A 20,394-nucleotide genomic window follows, 5' to 3' on the forward strand; every position below is an offset into this window, starting at 1 on the left:
GTCTTCCTTGGAAAAATGTCTTTTCAGGCCCTCTGCCCATTTTTTAATCTGATTGTTTGGTTTTTGATGTTGAGTTGTATGAGTTCTTTATGTATTTTATATATTAACCCCCTTACCGAATGTGTGATTTGCAAATGTCTTATCCTATTCAGTGTGTTGACTTTTTGTTTGTTGATGGTTGCCTTCAGTGTGCAAAAGCTTTTTAATTTGTTGTAGTCCCATTTGTTTATTTTTGCTTTTGTTGCCCTTGACGGGGGAAAAATATCCAAAAAGATATTGCTAAGAACACTGAGACTATTGTCAAAGAGTTTGCTGCCTATGTTTTCTTCTAGAAGTTTTATAATTTCTAGACTTACATTTAAGCCTTTGGTCTATTTTGAGTTAATTTTTGAGAATGGTGTAAGAGGTACAAATTTCCAATTATAAAGTATATAAGTCACAGGGATGTAAAGTACAACATAGGAAATATAGTTAATAATATCATAATAACCTTGTATGATAATAGATGGTCACCTGACTTAGTGTGATGATCACTTTGTTAGACATATTAATGTTGAATAACTATATTATATACCTAAAACTAATAAAATAATGTATATTAATTATGTTTTAATTAAAAATAATAAAATAAAATAAAAAGATCCTTCTGCCTGCCAACTAAAGAAAGACCAAGACAGAGGGTTGGGGGACTGGGGTGGCAAGAGCAGAAGCAGGGAAACCAGTCAGGAGGATACCGTGATGATCCGAGGGAGAGAAGGCAGCAGCTGACACATGCAGTGAGGGCAGAAGTGAGCACAGCAGTCAGATTCTGGATATATTTTCCTGGTAGAGCTAACAAGATTTGAGAATAGGTTGGATTTGAGGTGTCATAAAAGACAAGAATGGAGGACGACTCCAAAGTGTCTGGCTTCAGACCCTGGAAAGTTGCAGTTGCCACTCTGCTTACTCTCTTCATAATTAAATAACACTTGTGTAAGTATCTGCTTAATGTCAGGGTCCCTCACCAGGCCCTAAGCCCCTCAGAGCTTATCCATGTCTCTTTTGCTCAGTGCTATATGTGTTGCCAGATCCAAGGTCTTGGCTGGTGTACAAAAAGCACTTGATAAGCATTTGATTAATGAATGAGTAGATGCCGCATTGGTGTGTACAGACATGAAGTGAAAGGGTGGCTGCTGAGGCAAAGACTCTATGACACATTGCATTGGAGAGAGATATCAACTCCAGTATGAACTCCATGAACTAAAGTTGATGGAAATTTTTCTCATATTTGCTTTGGGTTTTATTTATCTCATCGAGCATCAACATTTTTCTGTACCTCTAGAACCACAGAAGACACTGAAGGGAGAAGGCAATAGCCCCAAATCCTCCAAACTAGAAACAATTCAAGAAGTTACTGAACCCTTTGAATAAAGAACCAGATACAGAAAGGGGAGAACCCTCATGTCTATCTTATCTACAATAGAGAAAAACCATTTTATAAAGATTGCATCAGAATCATAGACAAAGGATATATTTCAAAACTTTCTACTAAGGTGGAATCTAAAACATAGAAACAGAGAAGAGAAAAGTGGTTGCTAGGGCTGGGGGTGGGGGAGTGCAGACAGAGGTCAGTAAAAGGGTGCAAGCTTTTGGCTATAAAATGAATAAGGTCTAAAGATCTAGTGTGTAACACGGTGACTACAGTTGATAACACTGTATTGTATAATTGAGATTTGTTGACTACATGATTCAAGACGGTGGCAGAGTAGATGAAAGCTACATCCACCTCCTCCCAGGATAAAACTAGAGGACAACTAAAATATAGAGCAATCAACCTAAATAACCAACTGAAGACTAGCTGAAGAGAAATCTTGTAGCCTAGAATTTCTAGAAGAAGCACATCAAAACTGGTAGAAGTGCAGAGATGTGAAAAGGGCTGGCCCTGCTCTCATGGGCAGAGGCTAAGATTCTGTTTCTGGAGGGATATATTAACTGTGGGAGGTTCCCCCTGAAAAGCATGGGGTCTCAAGCCCAAGCTAAGCTCCCCAGTCCAGAGCACCAGAGCCTGGAAGAGGAGCCCACATAACACTGGCTGTGAAAAGTAGTGAGGTCTGTCCACTAGGGACAGATGGGAGGGAGTCTGCTAGAAACTCAGGCACCCTCTTGAAGGGCCAATACAGAATATCTCTTTCATAGCCATTACCCTGGGCTCAATGAAGGGAGGGTGGAGCAGACTAGAGTCATGCAAGGAGAGACTGAAGTTTATGGCTTGGGGGAGAGATCTAAGGGAACAGCTGCCAGGACACCCTACGCTGGGTCACTCTACCGCACCTCAGATGCCATCTTTCTTGGGTGGAGCACACCCCTCTGTGTGGTGTAAGCCTAGAAGAAAGCAATTGCTTCACTTCCTGGTCTCCCTGTCAACTCACCCTGCGGAGCTTCCACCCTGCTAAGGAGCCAGCAGCCTGGACTGGAGTATAGAGCTCTGGGCAGATTCAAGGGGTATCAGCGACTGAGTTGTACAGCTTAGGGGAGGGGGCCATTCCCCCCACTTTCCCATGATCCTGACTTGTGTCTCCCCCTCACAGTAGATCTGTTAGCCCCACTCTCCAAGCTCTCAGGGCCCCACCATCTTGACTCTTGGTGGCTCCACCCTGCCAAGGTCAGAGCAGAATTGGGACAGTCTGAATTGTATAACTTTGAGTGGGGGCCACACTCTCCAAGTTCCCCCAAACCTGGCAGGCACCTTCCCCTCTCTTGGCTCTCGGGAGCCCCTTCCTTCTGAGATCGGGCACCTGGCAGAATCTGGGACAGATTAAGTAAAGTGGCTCTAGAACAGGGGAAATTTTTTCTACACACCGGACCAGTACAGAGCCTTCCCTTCACATGGCCAAATCTTGGTCTGTTTAGGCCTGATAAACTCTTCTGACCTCACTTTGATGACTCCTTGAGACTCTGCCCCATTACAAAAGTGTGCAAGCACCCAGAAGGTGGCAGCTAGACTTGCTGAGTGGCCTCAAACCCAGTGCTGGCACCAAGAATGAACCCATATAGACTTGAAGAAGACCTTTCACTCCTACTTGGTAACATACAAAGAACTTATTCCATGCAATTCAAGTACCACCAAAGGCTCTTTCAGTGACTGAGCCTACCATGTAGCTGGCAGGTGGAGACAAATGTTGGGGTTCCTATAAACTTTGTTGACCTGCCCCCTGGGTCCAGTGCTGGTAAAAGCAAACCTTGGTGCACAACTTAATCCTTCCCATGCACACCCAGGTCCAGTAAAGGCTGCCAGAAACTAAGGATCGCTTTGTAGCTCCAAATAGGTTGCCCAGGGCCTGTCACAGGCAGCAGCAGATATTGACTTGCACCAGAGTAGCTCCCAAGAGGCCCCAGAACCAGCCCACCCAGTGGCCAGTTTCAGACAGCATCAGAGCAGGATCCAATTAGCTTCACAAGCAACATATCCAAAAAGAGATCTTGGCAGGCATCAGACCCTGCTGAGGCAAGTTGCACTCTGAGTGGTAAGCAACTTCACAGCAGCATGAACGCTGTGATCTGGGTTGATCCTCACAGTCAGCCAGCCTGAGGGTTGACTGGATACATGAATGGACCAATAGCAATCAAAAGTCAATTACAACAGGAGGGCCCACATAACCCACACAAGGGACATTCCTAAAGCACCCATCTCAGGTGATCAAAGAGAATAAACCACTGGACACCACAGGAAACCTACATAAAGCTACCCTATCAAGACTGGGAGTCATAGCAGAACTAATTAAACACAGAAACAAATACCAAAATGGGGAGACAAAGAAACATGCCCCAAATCAAAGATCAAGGAAAATCTCCAGAAAAAGAGCTAAATGAAATTGAGGCAAGCAATTTAACAGACATAGAGTTCAAAACAATGGTTACAAGAATGCTCAAGAAACTTAAGGGAAGAGTGGATAAAATCAATGAAATCTTAAGCAAAGACATAGTAAACATAAAAATAAACGTAGAAACCATAAAAAAGAACCAGTCAGAAGTGAATAATACAATATCTGAAATGAAGAATGCACTAGAAGGAATATACAGTAGGTTGGATGAAGCAGAGGACTGAATCAACAATTTAGAAGATGAAGTAGAAGAAAACACCCAACCAGAACAGGAAAAAGAATAAAGAATAAATGAAAATGAAAATAGTTTATGGGACCTTTAAGACAACGTGAAATGTAACAACATCCACATCATAGTATTACCAGAAGGAGAAGAGAAAGAACAAGAAATCAAGAACCTATTTGAAGAAATAATGACTGAACATTTCCCTAACCTGGTGAAGGAAAAAGACACACAAGTCCAGAAAGCGCACAGAGTCACAAACAAGATGAACCCAAAGAGACCCATACATCATAATTAAAATAGCAAAGGTAAAAAACAAAAAAGAATCTTAACAGCAGCAAGAGAAAGACAGCTCAAAGAGAGCTCCTATTATACTGCCTGCTGATTTCTCAACAGAAACATTTCAGGCCTGAAAGGATTTCCTTGAAGTATTCAAAGGGATGAAATCAAGGACCTACAACCAACACTACTTTACCCAGCAAGGCTACCATTTAAATTTGAAGGAGAAATAAAGAGCTTCTCAGACAAGAATATTTTAAAGGAGTTTGTTACCATTAAACCAGTATTACAAGAAATGTTAAAGGATCTTCTAGAAGAAGGAGAGGAGGAGGAGGAGGAAAGGAAAAGAGGAACATAGTTAAAAGACTAAAATGGCAATAAATATGTACCTATCAATAATCACTTTAAATATAAATGGCTGAAACACCACAATCAAAAGGCATAAGGTAGCTGAATGGATAAGAAAACAAGACCTATATATATGCTGTCTACAAGATACCAACCTCAGAATGAAAGATATATGAAAGCAGCAGAATATACATTCTTCTCAAGTGCACATGGAACATTTTCTAGAATATACCATATATTAGGGCACAAAACAACTCTCAATAAATTTAAGAAAATTGAAATCATACCAAGCATCTTCTCTGACCATAATAGTATAAAACTAAAAGCAAATGGATGAAAAAGGATATTTCATGCAAATGGAAATGGGGGGGAAAAAGCTAGGGTAGCAATACTTTTCTTTGACAAAATAGACTGTAAAACAAAGGCTATAGCAAGACAAAGACAGACAGTAGATAATGATAAAGGGAGCAATCCAACAAGAGGATATAACCCTTGGAAACATTTATGCACCCAACATAGGAGCACCTAAATATACAAAGCAAATTTTGATGGGAATAAAAGAGTGAGATCGACAGTAATACAGTCACATGAGGGGACTTTAACACCCCAGTGACATCAATAAATAGATCTTCCAGAAAGAAAATCAACAAGGAAACAGCAGCCTTAAATGACACACTAAATCAGATAAATTTAATTGATATCTTCAGGGCATTTCACCCCAAAGCAGCAGAATATACATTCTTTTCAAGTGCTCATAGAACATTTTCTAGAATACACCACATGTTAGGGCACAAAACAAGTCTCAATAAATTTAAGAAAATTGAAATCATACCAAGCATCTTCTCTGACCATAATAGTATAAAACTAAAAATCAGTCACAAGAGAAAAACTGAAAAACACAAAGACATGAAGACTACATAACATGTCACTAAACAATGAATGGGTTAACAATTAGATCAAGGGAGAAATCAAAAAATTGTAAGAAAATATTATGAAGAACTATATAACAACAAATTGGACAACCTGGAGGAAATGTATAAATTTAATAACAGCTTTATCAGCAGTATTAGTTTAACATCCAAAACAATTTCAATGACAAGTTTTAGACCCAATCCACCAGCGTGGATGCAGAAAACAGGAGAAGGTAGAGGAACGGGATGAGTTCTCCATATAAAATACAGAGAGCATTATTAACAATCAACAGTAGTTTTCTTTAAAAAAAAAAAAAAAGCCCTCATATCCCAAGTATCATACCCAACTTCTTTTTGGCAAGATCTAACTCTAACTACAAATGCATATAAAAACACACACATTTCATAGCAATCACTTAGCCACTCAAACATAACTATAAGAATGTTTTTTTCTCAATGGAAATCAGATACAAATGTTGGAGAACTCAAGTTTCCACTCTGCCTGTGTATACCCATCAGGTACAACTCCTGTAAAACAGACTCAAGTCGTAGATCCCAAAACCCTTTGGTCATTAAAGATTCATTTGCAGTGAAAATAGTGAAGTAAGAAGGGGAAAACAAACATGCAAAAATGCAAATTAGTAGTTTAAAAAAAAAGTACTCAATTTTCTAAACATAATTTAACATTTCTAAACACACCCAGGCTAAATGTTTATGCAGAGGTGAAGAATGTATTAAAAACACACCGTGACACATTTTTTTAAATGAATTAATTTTCTTTGATAATGGCTACTGCCTGATACCTCCTTCATCAGACGGTCTTGTTACCTCACTGGAGCATGAAAAGCTAGGGTAAATCTCAGACATTTCTGACTTGTCATCTCCAAGAACTGTGCCAAAAGTGCTGCTCGAATGAGATCGAGACCGCTGTCTCCTATAGTGACTTGCCTTTTCTGTATTAGAGGGAAAATATTCATACTTGTGATTAAGTGAATTGAAAAACAAAAGAAACAAAAAAGTACTTAAAAGTTTAACAAGAAATAAAAACAATCCCTTATTAAATAATCCAAAGCTCAATATTATAAATTCTAGTCACCTACTCCCTAACTTCAGCATACACTGTACCAACTATATTAATGACTTAATGACCATTTATACTCATTTTTAAATCCAGATTTTAAAAGAGATATGGGGGGGTGGGAAATTGACAAGAAATAAGAAAACATTAGCAGACTAATAAGTTTCTATCAAACATAATGACCGGTTACAAATAATTGTTTTCAAGTGTCACCAAGCACATAATATCTTTTGCCTTTTCTTTATTTTTAGAAATTTAAATTACTATTTGGCTGATTATGTGGATCAAATTGACTATTAAAGTATTAGAATCCCTATTTTGCCTTGGGCTCTCAATTTTATTAATGTTAAATCTAAAATAGAAATCGGAGAGCAGGGCAAGACCTAAGTGATATGATGTCTATTTTTATTGTTTAAAATAACTGCATAACTGTCAAAGCTCTGATTTGCTAAATACAATATAAAAGTATGAAATGTCAAACCATGCTATCACTATACCCAATATGCAAACCATTTGGTTTTTGACTTTAATTATAAATATGCAGTCTAAGTTAAGAGTCAAGTAAACTTTCTATGAAAACAATAAATTTTACATTAGATAAAAACTCAGAAGTAAAATTTAGGGACACTTGAAGGTTTATTTTAAGACATTTATGATGCTACATAGGTAACCTCCCCACTGTTTTAAATACAACTCTTTAAATCTACTTTTAAATACTGCAACAGTGTTTTTCATGAAACAGACTTCCTTTATGTCTTGGCAATTTAGGGCAATCCACAAATAACTGCATTTGAAAGCCCAAAAAACCTATAAAATCATATTCACTAATCAAAAGCAGATATAAGTAAGTTCTAGATGCCTTTTTAAAGGGATCTAGAACAAGCAAATTTATATATATCACAGAGCCCTTTTCAAGTTTTATTTTCATAAATGATTAACAGTATTTTAAAGCAGCCTAACACTTTTTTGGTTTTTTAAATCCTCGACTTTAAAATGTACATTACACAGCTGGCAAAATGAACCTCTACAGCTCAGGGTAGCTCCACTTTCAGAACAAAACCCACATAAATGGGGAGGAACTCAAAATGCAAGCAGTACCAGAGAGCATATGGAGACTTCTAGACTGAATATTGTCTTCCAGGGGGTCAATGTCGAAGATGGAGCCAGGATCTGTGCGCCAAACTTTGAGGTCTTTTACCAAAAGGAAGAAATCAACAAGTAGAGAATGAATTAAAAAGTCAGCACCAAAGGAAGCCAAGAGAAAATCTTGAAAGGGGTGTATGTAAAGAGCAAGCATGTAATAAGCAAACACTGCAAAGCAGCCGTCAAAGGAGAACAAAGAAAACTTTCGTTCACCAGGATCTGTTAAGAAAACTTTATGATCAACTTTAAGCTGCCCTGTTTATCTTCCTTGACCTTCCCCCGGCACATGTGCACACCAGACAGCTCTGTGAGCCCCCCGAGTTCCTGAACCCCAATCCCTCGCGCTCCCCACACACTGGAACAGGTACAATGTTTGATGAAAACTCCTGATCAAGGACATATGACTAATTCATGGAAGTGACTGAGAGGCTTTTGTCTGAAAAACAAAACAAAATTCTCTCCCTATAACAGAGATAAATGTTTAAAATGTAGGCAAGTGGCAGCCCATTTTTCACTGTGAGCCAATGAGTGCGAGCTCACCCACATAAGATACATTTATTGGAAAAGTAAAATAAAACAAGGCAACAAGCAAGGACCAATGAGGGATGGGAACATGAACAACAAAGAGCTTCCTGCTCTCAGTGGACCACCAGTTAGTGCACTGCTGTGGTCAGTCATCAGACTGTGCAAGCCAATTTATTCTCCTATTTTAGCTGGGGCCAATAATCTAAATCTAATAACTTCCATGTATTTCAGTCTCTCTACCTAATGGTTATCAGGTCCTAAAAAGATCTGTATAGTGCTGTACTAACAACAGGAAAATAAAACCCTAGTTAAAGATGTGTGGCAGAAATGAGCCTTAGTAAAAATGATTAATTAGTAACCTGGAACTGGAGATGTTTGTCTGTCTTTAATTAATATTATATAGTGCTTACCAGGCACTGTTCTCAGTTATAATATAACTCAATTAAGCTTTAAAACATAGTAAAGTAGATATTATTACTATTCCCATTTTATAGATGAGGAAACTGAGGCAAAGGGAGATTGAGTTAGCTTAGCCAACATTATGCAGCTATGAAGTAGCAGAGCCTCCAAAAAAATAGAAGCTGCACAGACTCGCTTGTCTGAATTACTGAGAAAATCTCTAAACCTGTATTTCCATGCCTGGCTCAGGAGTTTAATGTTTGTGGAATGTAATACATTTTGTGGTTTCATAGGCAAGTGGTCCATGGAAAACAGGTTCCCCCAATTAGGAAAAATAAACTGACTTCTGGATCGCCCAGAAAGTTAATAATTTAGAGTTATATATCTTATGTTTTTAAAAATTAATAATTTCTATCTCAAAGGTAATGAGTACTGAATTCCGAGAACTCAAAGTCTAGACAATCTCGTGGTTTCTAGCAAGGATCTCACATTTACTCCTGGCTCCTGATCTAGGATGGACCCCTGGTGTGAGCCTGCAGACATCACCATCCCCACCCTCCTGGAAATCAGATGCTCTGCAGTATCTCTTATGAGATGTTAATACAAAGAAAGGAAACTCTAATTCTGTGATACTTCTAATGAAAACAACACAACTTATCCAATTTAACGTGATCATTTTAAGAATTCAACTTGGGAAGATTAGCAAAGCTATCAACTACCTACAAATATGTTTGGAATCCTTCTTTGGAAAATACTTTCAGAGTCAATAACCGTCCAAGTAACTCGTTGGCCTTACTTCAGTACCTGTGTTTTACACTAAAGACATGAGCCTGTCAAATATACACTGTCCTCACCCACGCCATCTCTAAATGGCCTTGCAGTTGTTCCACAAAAGCTTTTATGTTTGAAGATGAAGCTAACCTAACACTGAGATTACTGAGAGGCATTGTTGCACAGTTACCAAAAAATATTATTTGAGCAATATAATTGGACTATTTATAAAAATTCAGAGGCTAACTGCTCTGAAGAGGACGATAGTCATTTGGAAGCATGGGTTGTTGATATGTACTGAAAAAGTAATAACTTTCCTGGCTAGTGCATCTAGTGCTGTCTCGGCCACCTTTAAACACTGTGTTCCTAAGTCCTAAGGCTTCCCCTGACTGACTAGAAGGAACAGCACGAAAAGCAGGTTCTTTCCTCTCTGATTTATGGGACTTCCAGACAGCTCTCGACTATCTCAGCTCAGAGATAATATTCAAAAAATATAAGTTATTCATATAATGGAATACCATCAGAATCTCTCTGGGATGTCTATTTGGGACAGAGGAATCTGCAGTACAGTATATTGATCAAATACATAAGGTAAAGTAGAAACAAAATAATTTTTCAAACCTTGTTATCACCCCTGTTTGATATAAGGCTGCTCCTTTGTTTAACAAGTAGAAACATTCTTAAAACCAGAAAGTTAGTAAAGACAGAGAGTCCCCGATTAGAGAAAGGAAGGATTGAAACGATACCTGGCTAATGCCATGAATCCCTTTCAACACGGTGCGACAAGAACACTTTGGTCCATTTTCAGTCGGGCATCAGATCAAACACTGGAGGAGCCCAAAGAATAAGGGGGCTACTTCTAAACTCGGGCAAGCACGGTCTTTTTGACCACGCAGCCCTGCCGAGGAGGACGGTCAGCTTACCAACAATGATCCCAGGTCTCCTGTCCATCTCCACGATGTGAGGATGGACCCCTTTGTAAGCGGCATCGCTGACCACCTGGGTGTTCTTCCTCACGCGCTCTGTCACAGGGTCATCCACAACGGGGGTAAAGCCCCTTCCCTTTGTCTTCTCAAAATCTTCATGATATTTTACCTGGGGGAAAAAAGAAAAATCCATATTAACTCAAACTGAAATTTCCTGATTATTACATAGCTCACAAATTTTTGATATAGCAACAGCTGTCACTGCACCAGCTACATCTAGATTATTTTCTGCATAGCTGTATCTTTTCCATTCCAAAAATAACGCCTGGAATTTCAGCTTCCTAGCATTAGAAATCAAATGCTGATATATTCACAGTTTTGCATCATTATGGTTAGCGCTCTTTTAAATTATATATAAACCTGTATACCAGTAAGAATTTTTAAAAGATATACATATTTAATCCTGGTTCCTCTCTAAAATATATTAACTTAGGCACAAATTAATTTCCTATTTCTTAACCTTTAATATGCAATAAAATTATAAGCTATTTCCACACACTTATTCAAGAAAACAGTATTTAAAATTAGATTAAGAGAGTTACAGATAATCATATATACATTTTTTGTATATAATTACAAAAATTTATATACACTTCAAAGCACACTTTTCAGATTCCGAAACTGAATTAGGGTGATGGTTGTTCAACTCTGTAAATTATACAAACCACTGAATTATACACTTTAAATGGGTGAACTTTATGGCATAAAAATCATATATTGTGCAACTGTCTTTAAATACATATATATTTTTAATCTTCTTTGCAACATGCAAACACACCAAACTCTGTCTTAAAATTAATTGGAAATAAGTGCAGCCAAATGTCTTTCATAAAATGCATTTGTAGTAGTCATGTTAGAAATAAAAACACACCGAAAAATCACAGAGAAAAATTATTTTATTAGAGAATGTTTCCATTACATTTCAGTGTAATTAAAGTCTCCCCAACAGGAGAGACCCATCTGCATTTCCATGCTTTGTTAGTGATCCGATTAATGGTGGACTAATGCCGTCAGTGCACGGGGTGACTCCATTCCTTAGTATATTTTAGTTGTGAGAAGGACCTGGTTGTACCCTACCATTGAAATATGATTCTGTGCTTCTCTGACATGTCTCAGACCAGGTGTATCTAAAATAAGACTTGGTCTGCCTTTCATCTGTTTATGGTCCTGGGTATATTTTACCTGCAAAGTAAATAATAGAACATACTTAATAAGACAATCATAATTTAAAACATTATATAACTTTTTCAAGTTTTCCAAAGGAGTGAAATATATACCACATATTCTAAATAATTCCCCCAGGTAACTTGTTCGGTGAATTACATTTACTTCTAGAATAACAATCTAAAATTTTATTCTCAAAGGTCTCCTTTAAAAACTATAGCAAAAATGACTTCATCATCACTCTAGCAACTGAAAACAAATGTATGAATGAACAATATCCACCAACAATGCAGTCAGTGAAGTGGTTATCAAACTTAAATTGAATAGGAAAAACCCAAAGCCAAATGGAATCTAAATTAACTTTTCTGTTTCTATATATCCCCATTTTCACCAAAACACTATTGAAGAATTCATACCAGGCTTGCCTTCATTTTCTTTTCTTTTTCTTCTCCATAGAGGAGAAGAAACAATAAGAAAATAATCTAGTTTCCTTCTAAGCAGCCACAACTTAAAGGTAATTTATGTTGAATTTAGTCAGCATCTCTGGACAGAGATGCCATTGGAGAGGTATAAATTCTAAAACCTAAATGCTGATCCCCAGGCCCAGAGCCCTTCTCCACAGCTGAGCACCAGAGCACTGCCACGTGCGATGCTGGTTACGTAGCAGATTATTATTGCAGACCTGAGGGCATGTGAGCAATTCAGTGCTGAGGCCCTGATACCCAGTAAGACAAAGCACACCATACAAATGTGCACCATGGGGCCTTGCTGAACAACTGATTTCTATATTAAATGTATATAAAACTTTTTTCCTCTAAGTCCTTACTTCGTAGTAATAGCTCATTTCTTATTTTGTTTTGCAGAGAGCATTTAACAATTCACATTCAATGGAATATATCTGTAAAATGATAATTATTTAACTTACACAGCAAAGACTTTACCACTTTCAAAGACACTGGCTAAAATATATGAATCATTGTTAAATGAACATAATATAGTTTAAACTTTAAGTGTCACTGTTGGTCACATCTGGCAATATCAATAAAGGGTTGCAAGAAAAAGTAAATTTATGCAGTGGCAGCTTTTGGAAGTCATCTAGAACAACACATGTATTCATTGTATATATCCCAAGTGTTTCTTGAAAATACACTTTGTTTTCACAGGAAAAAACAGTACTGCACGTAAATAATGAACGACACATCCTTTGCCATAGTCCGAAGTGAATGAAAGCACTTGCCGAGCTAATGTTTTCCTGATTCTTCTTCACTCTTTCCATTTCGGGAGTTACACTTAAAGCCGTAGCTCTTCCCAGCTCACCTTTATAATAAACCTACCATTTCAGAGAACAAAAAATAGTGTACTGTGAATCAATTCAACTGAATAAGAGTCACACAGTATTTATTTTAAAGAACTAGACAAAAAAAGAAAACTATGAAAAAAGAGGTAGCTAATCAGAGGTCTAGCCATATTTAAAATGCTTGCATCTTAAATCAGTCTATTTTAATTCATCCCAGAGCAGTGAATCACTGTGAATGTACTCAGATACATGGGCATACCATCAGCAAACCTGTAATAATCATTTCATCACAAAGGAATATGCTAAGAAATGTCGTCACAAATATTCCTTAAAGGTACTCCTACCCAAGTAGAACGGGGCTATACTGTTGTGTTCTCTTAGTAACTGTGTCAGAGCTTTTGAAAGGTTATCTTTACACAGGTGACATGGTCATGCATAAAAAGGCTGGCCTGCTTCCCACTACTCTCTTCCCCCTTCTCAGCAACCCTGTTCCTTCTTGAGAGTAAAGGAGTTACGTCAAGTGTGACTCTAAATATATCAGGAAAGGATGAGCATCTACTGCTCCAAAATACAGTTGTCAGGAAAAGTGCCAAACAATAAGCTGCCTTTGCATTATAACCTGGTCCAATAACTTGAAAGGTTTAAAGAATATAAGGTTTCTTTGAATCTAATAGATTTCCAAATTTCCCCCTCCAAAGAACCCCATCTCCATGCTAACACATGAAGTCCACAGATTTTAAAGGAGAATTCCCTCCGTGAACTGTGTCCATGGACTACATAAACAGAAAGGAGATTGAGCTGGCCGGCAGTTACTGTCTTAGTAAAAACTGACAGCCCTACAAGTGCCCCTCAAACAGGCCTGCATCAGGTGACCTATCTAGCTATGCACACTTTATAATTTCTTCCCAGATATCGTCCAAAAATAAAGTAATAATATCTGGTAGTGAGCTGGACAAGCTAGAGAAAAACATATGCAGGCAGGAAAGGGAGTGGGAAAGCTCGTGTGTAGTGCAGGGCCATGTGACAGGAGCTAGGCTGAGTCCCTTTGAGGAGCCACAGCAACCACAGACGGGAAGACTAGATGAGACCGAGACATAACCTGCAGACAGAAGTCAGACTGCATGTCCCTGGGAGTTCTGAGGGGAGAATGCCTGGCAATGCCCACAAGACCTAAGACCCTGAAACATTTCCAATAAATCGATAATCAGTTGAGAGCCGAACTCAGTATCAACTCCAGGTCGTGATCTCTTGTAAACATCATCCCTTCAGTGACACGTTGACAATACATTTGAAGTGACACGTTGACGATACATTTGATATCATTAGAAAGAAGTTGCTAAGATCACACATTGCTGATGTTCCTCTGGTTTTCTTTAACTCTCCTCAGCTCTGGTGGATCAGAAATTGGGGTTGCCTGTTTAATTTCTCCTTTGTATTTTACCTGTGAAAGATAAATAAAAATTTTAATAGATAGCATGGTGGTGTCCACCCAAACACCACAGAGGACAAGCCTCAAATTAACCCTATCTTCTCACACATTTTTTCTACAGTAGATATGCATCTACCTTCCCATTCACATCTACTGCTGGGTTCTGATTCGTCCAACTTAGCAAGCACAAGTGTTGGTTGTGCTTTTTAAAAATGAGTTTCTAATAAATACTCTGCTGTTCAATATCAAAACTAACTGCCAAAATTCCAGGACTAAAAGTAATGGAAACATAAGGGAGAATCATCAGAACAAAGTCATTACGAGAGAACTATAGTGAGGCCACCATGGCAGCCTGGGAAGGCCATTGACTCTCTTTCTGACCCAAGGCTTCAATCTTTAAAAAAAAAAAACTAAAGAGGAGGGGATGGGGGAGACCAGCACAAAGGGTCAAGAGGATTCAGAAATATAACCTGTTATAAAAACAGTCACAGGGATATAAAGTACAGCATAGGGAATATAGTCAATGATATTGTAATAACTACGTATGGTGTCAGACGGGTGCTAGGCTTTTCGTAGTGATCACTTCGTAAGGTATATAAATATCAAACCACTATATTGTACGCCAGGAACCAATATAATATTGTCTGTCAACTATAATTTTAAAATAAATAAATTGTCTCTAAAAAGTTCTCAGAAACTGGGAAATCTATCTCATTCTCCAAGACTCAGCCAAAGCCTACTCTTATCGGTACAGGATAGGTCACTCTAATAGCAGAAATCCCAGTTGAACTTCTACATGTGCTGTTTCCTTACTTGATATTCTGTTTCCACATTATTATGTTTTTGTTGGTAGTGAATTTTTTTTTAATATATTTTTATTGATTTCAGAGAGAGGAAGGAAGAGGGAGAGCAAAAGATAGAAACATCAATGATGAGAGTCATTGATCAGCTGTCTCCTGCACGGTCCCTGCTGGGGATCGAGCCCACAACCCAGGCATGTGCCCTGCCCGGGAAGTGAACTGGAATCTCCTAGATCCTGTCGATGCTCAACCGCTGAGCCATGCAGGCTGGGCAGTCATGAATTTAGGGGATTGATTTTATTTGGGCTTCTCACAGTGGTTAGAGCCACACTCTCTTCAGAACAATCACAGCACAAGAAATGCGGCACCAAGACTGCCCAGAAAAGTCTGACCGGCTGGATCTTATTACTTAAAATATACACATTCACAATAACTGATGAGGTGCCTCACACAGGAAGTTGTTACAATTGCAAATTTTCCAACTGAAGCACCAAACCCTCCACCAACCCCTTCCTCCTCAATTCACCTGGAAAACCAGACGCAATCAAACTTCCCTGGCCCCTAACTAGTCCCGCAACTCCCCACTTCCCTCTCTCTCCACACGCAGGGTAGCCTCCTGCAGCAGGGGCGAGGGTGACTACTGACTGAAGCCCAGCTCCCGGTTCCATTGTCCTCTCTTCTCCTGCCTTTAGGGCAGGACGCTGTCATGAACCTTAACACTCAGACCAGTTCCCCCTCTAGTTGGGGAAAGAACCTTGAAAGAGCCAGAATTCATCCACTTGATCAGTTAACTGAAGGATTCGTTTTGGTAAAACTTGATCTCCTTGGAAACATTTCAGTGAGTTGTTTGAGATTTATTTTAATGGTGAAAAGAAAGGCATCTGAAGGCTGCTGACGCACTCCTGCCCACTCTCACCACACACCGGCTTGCTGGCATGCGCTGGGCTCGGCAGAGGGCAGTAAGCCCTGTGGTGTGTGCCAAACCTTCCTGGCAGTTCTGGGCAGGGCTGACGTCTGGGCCACAGCTAGTCCAAGCTTGTGGCTGAAGATCCAATTAAGCTTCTGTCTGAAGTTCCACCTTCACCTGCTGTCCCCAGTGGCTGTGGACACCCCCTGGGGGCTGATATGGAGGGCCTGGAGCAACCGAGGGAGGCAGACAGGTTCACAGCACGTTTCCATTTACAAGGAACAGAACACAGGCCTCCATGTGTCCATGGGGCAACGTGCAAATTGCAGTGATGGGTAGAGTAAAACCTCTACTTCGATGACAGTCTTTCTGGCAAACACTGGGGATCGCTGTTGACAATGATGCTGAACACCCCAAGAAAAAAGTCAGTCATTTGTTCAGTAAACAGTAAATGCAGAAAGTAAATTACCTTGAGAGGCCATATTTGCTCCAATCGTGTGGTTAGTAGGAGCAGAATGGCTGCCATTCAAAGTATATTCATAGGAAAACAGGGCTGGGGGCTCTCAAGCAGCAGACAGACACACAGGTTATCCAAAATGCCACTGTATACATATTTCACTTTGTTTAACATGTATTTTGGTTTTGTTGCCTCCAAATACAGATACTCATTTGCCTCACAGCCTTGGATTGGTTTACTTTTGCATACATATCTTTTTTCCCTTTCTAATATAACTCCAAACATCATTGTTCAAGAGCAGGGTTAAGAACCAAACTCTTCATATGAACAGGGCTGGGCAGGGAATGTTACTTTTGGCTGTTTGCTTTCCCCATTCAAATTATTCCTATCAAAGCTCAGCTGGTTATCTGAAGCCAAACTACAGTAATAGGACCCTGTGGTTCTTCTGGATGGCTGACCTTAGCCCCCTCCCTGGGCCATTCAGACTCTTTACAGAGACTACAGTGATTAGTTATCCCACTCACAAGGGGGAGGAGGGGGTATGAAAACCACAGATAACCAAGGCATTTTTCCCAAGTGGTCAGTTAAAAACACACACAACATATTCAGAATCAAGAAAAAATACTGTATATGAGCCAGACTATGGGGCTGCCCTTCCTTCCTCAGGACCCACAGCCTCCTCATTCGTTCATACAGAAGAGCGAGACATGAAGGCCTGCAGATTGCGTGCTTGCGGTGGAGGAGAACCCTAGTCACTTGTGGGTACAGACCGAAGGACAGAGATGCAGAAAGCTGCGCTCTATCCAGCACCATGGCTTAGGCCTCCTGGGCACCCACAGAAGTTCCAGAGATAGCCGCCACCCAAGCCGGTACACAAAGCATCTCCTTCTGGTCAACTGCAGCCAGGTTCTTTGAAGGCCAACTTGGGCAAGAGCCACAAACTTCCCTTTCCAAACAGAATTCTTCCCTGCCTAATGGTGAAGTTCTTGTTTTCAGCTCACTTTTTCTTTTTTTTTTTTAAAGAAAAACCAAAGAGAAGGCAATATAATCTTGCACACCTGAACTAGTCTGTGGCCAGCCAGAACCTGCTGGGCAGGGCCTGTCAGGGATGCCCAGGGATGCATCGATCTCATCACCTGGAATTTAGAAATGCAACAAGCCCTTACCCACCTACCACACAACTGCTCGTCCGCCCTCATCCTCCCACAGGATTAGTCTGAGTCGGGCTCTGCAGAAACTGGCAGCGAGGGGTGACAACCCCCGGGTCTCTGCAGGCTTCCTTCTTCATCCAGGGCTGAGACCTGCCGTCTCTCCCAGGCTGAGACACAGCTACATACTCTTACCCTAACACCAGAGCAAAAATCCACTCCATCACCAAGCGCCACCTCACGGCATAGTCTCATCCCCTCTTCTTGGGGGCTCCTGCAACACACATCTCTGACCTGAGCCAGTAGTGAAGTATGACTTGAAAAGGGGGGAAGGGGGACGGTGGTGGGGTATGAGAAGTGGGTTACAGAGGCAACTTCTCAACCCTCCACAACACTGTGTTTCTGTGGGGGAAGAGGCATCCACACCCCAATGTACTGGAGATGTAGGAAAATGCAGGAATGGGGGGGGGCAAAAAAGAAATAAAGGGGGGGAAAAAGAACCAAGTGGTTGTACCACTTTCAAGTCACTTAATGCTTCTCTGGCACTTCTCCCCTACCCCCTACCTGGTTGCTTTGCCAAGTTCTTGGTACAGGCAGGGCCTGCTCCAGCTGGGGGAGCTGCTGCTCTGGCAGTGTGAGGACTCCTGCTCATTGATGTGTTCAGCAGCAGGCACAGGGGTGGCTGCAGCAGGTGGGGGTGCCCAGGATCTCAAGCCTGCTCCTCGGAGGGCTGGCAGAGCCCTTCCTCCTTGTCTCCAAAGGCCACACATGGAAGCGATCATAGAAGTCCAGGGTTCCATCCAGAGCGTCATCCATGAGTGTTCAACTCTTTGAGGCCCCTGTTGCACACACACCACAGCGCCTGAGTCACCCCTGAAGCGGCGATGTCTGCCAGGTATCTTGTCCTTGCTGTTGGGAAGTGCGCTGCCCTGCTTGGGGCTATCATCTTGCAGCAGCTCCGCCTTTCATTTGGAATCCTTGCCCAGTAAGGCCCCAGAGGCCAGCTCCCCAGGCCAGCCACAGAGCCGCTAGGCTCCATCTAGGGGCTTTAGTGGCTGTGGGTTAGCTGGCATGTCTGTGTTGGAGGGCTCAGGGTAAGCGATGAGGCTGGGGAGGGTGAGAGGCACTTGCTGCTTCTGCTGGGCCCAAACAAAGGGCTGCTCTGCATCCCCTGGGACCCCCTGGTGGGATCAGCACCTGGGGGACAGCTGCCTGCAGAGCCACACTGTCCAGGCAGCTGTTGCTGCTGTAGCTAGAAGGCATTAAATAAAAAGGCAGTGCTGGGTAATTGCGGGCTTCCCAGTAGGCGATCAGGTTGATTTCATGTCCCCATTCCTGGGCCTGAAGGGGGTGCTTGGGTGCTTGGCTTGGCAACGGTGACAGACACAGTGCAGCTCAGGGTGCTAACGATGGTCCCCACCAGCCAGCGCACCAGAGTTCATGCCAGTAGTTGCAGCACTGAGACTGTCCACAGCAGTGTCCTGTGTCACAGAGGTAGCTTTGTGAAAGCCCATACGGCTTTCCTTATGCTGTGGGGGTTCAGTCCTGGCTGACAAGGGGCTGGGCAGCACCTGGAGGAGCAGGGGTGCCCTGCCACCCAGGAACCTTCTCCTCTCCACCCACCCCCCCACCACTACCTTCTTCCTCCTCCCTCTCTCCTCTTCTTATTATTATTTTTATTATTCTGGAATCTCTGTGAGTTTGAAGTCAAGATGGTTTTGTTTTCTAATAGTCAATGACTAGCAGAATATTTAGCATGTATCAGGGGCTAAATAAATATCTACTGAATAAATGAATAAATTAGGACAAAGAAATGGAAAGATTTTTAAAAAGAGCTGAAGATCCCTCACTCCCACCATCTTCCAAGGATATTATAAGGACAACGCAGTGTTCGCACAATTTCCTCTTCTACCTAGGAGAGCCCACGCAAATTTTAAAGTCTTTCAAAATTACCTATTCAGAAGAAGAAGGCTATTGTTTATATTGATTAAAATTCCATTAAGAGGGTCAAAAAACAGGAGAAATAACTATTGAGAGTAGCACCTTTGAATGGATTTCTAAATTTCAGGAAATTTGGGTTCAAATCTCAGCTTTGCCCTTATAAACTGTGGGTCCCTGGCATGTTCTCTGACCTCCCAAAGACTCAGCTTCCCACACCTACAAACCAGAGAAATAAATTGAACCAACCTCATGGGTTCACATAAAGCATGTAGCATAGGGTCCATATTACCTCATGATTATTAATTATCATTGCTTTATTAGCAATAGAATATTGAGTGATCGAATAATGTTTTCCATTTTATTTATAATGCCCTGACATTATGTCTTAGAACCCCAATCAAGCCAGGTCTTCTTTTGAACTATTCCAATTGATCAGTTTTTTCTCTGTTAGCAGACCCACAACTCTCCAGGTCCTTGCCTGGTTGTAGTTTTAGAGGTTTACCAACTAAACTACGAGGTCCATGAGGACAAGAACTGGGTCTCATCCATCCCTGTGTACCAGTGACCAGGATAATGTCTGACCCATCAGCGTGCTTAGTGAAGAATTTTTAAATGAACAAACATGGTTAAATTATAGCAAGATGGTCCCAAATTTCCTGTACTCACATGGGAAGGCCACAGTTCATGCCCTTCCATACGTACCTGTGCAAAGGACCATCCACTATGCA

General features: G+C 40.9%; 1 protein-coding gene and 1 pseudogene across 2 annotated transcripts in view; both read right to left on the reverse strand.

The window, feature by feature from the left end:
• Positions 1-20,394, reverse strand: part of LOC107546344 (LIM zinc-binding domain-containing Nebulette) — a 341,718-nt gene that overhangs the window by 21,136 nt on the left and 300,188 nt on the right. The window contains exons 5-6 of one of the 2 annotated variants that reach the window (XM_087825374.1): positions 10,461-10,632; positions 7,798-7,890 (exon numbers count right to left, since the gene is read on the reverse strand). In XM_087825374.1, the coding sequence (XP_087681500.1) occupies positions 7,798-7,890; positions 10,461-10,632 (265 nt within the window). The remainder of the gene's footprint in view (positions 1-7,797; positions 7,891-10,460; positions 10,633-20,394) is intronic. The other variant, XM_087825371.1, reaches the window with a different exon arrangement.
• Positions 18,286-20,384, reverse strand: LOC148094375 (WW domain binding protein 1-like pseudogene; annotated as a pseudogene).

This window comes from Miniopterus natalensis, chromosome 1, assembly GCF_054644295.1.
Source record: "Miniopterus natalensis isolate mMinNat1 chromosome 1, mMinNat1.hap1, whole genome shotgun sequence".
NCBI lineage: Eukaryota > Metazoa > Chordata > Mammalia > Chiroptera > Miniopteridae > Miniopterus > Miniopterus natalensis.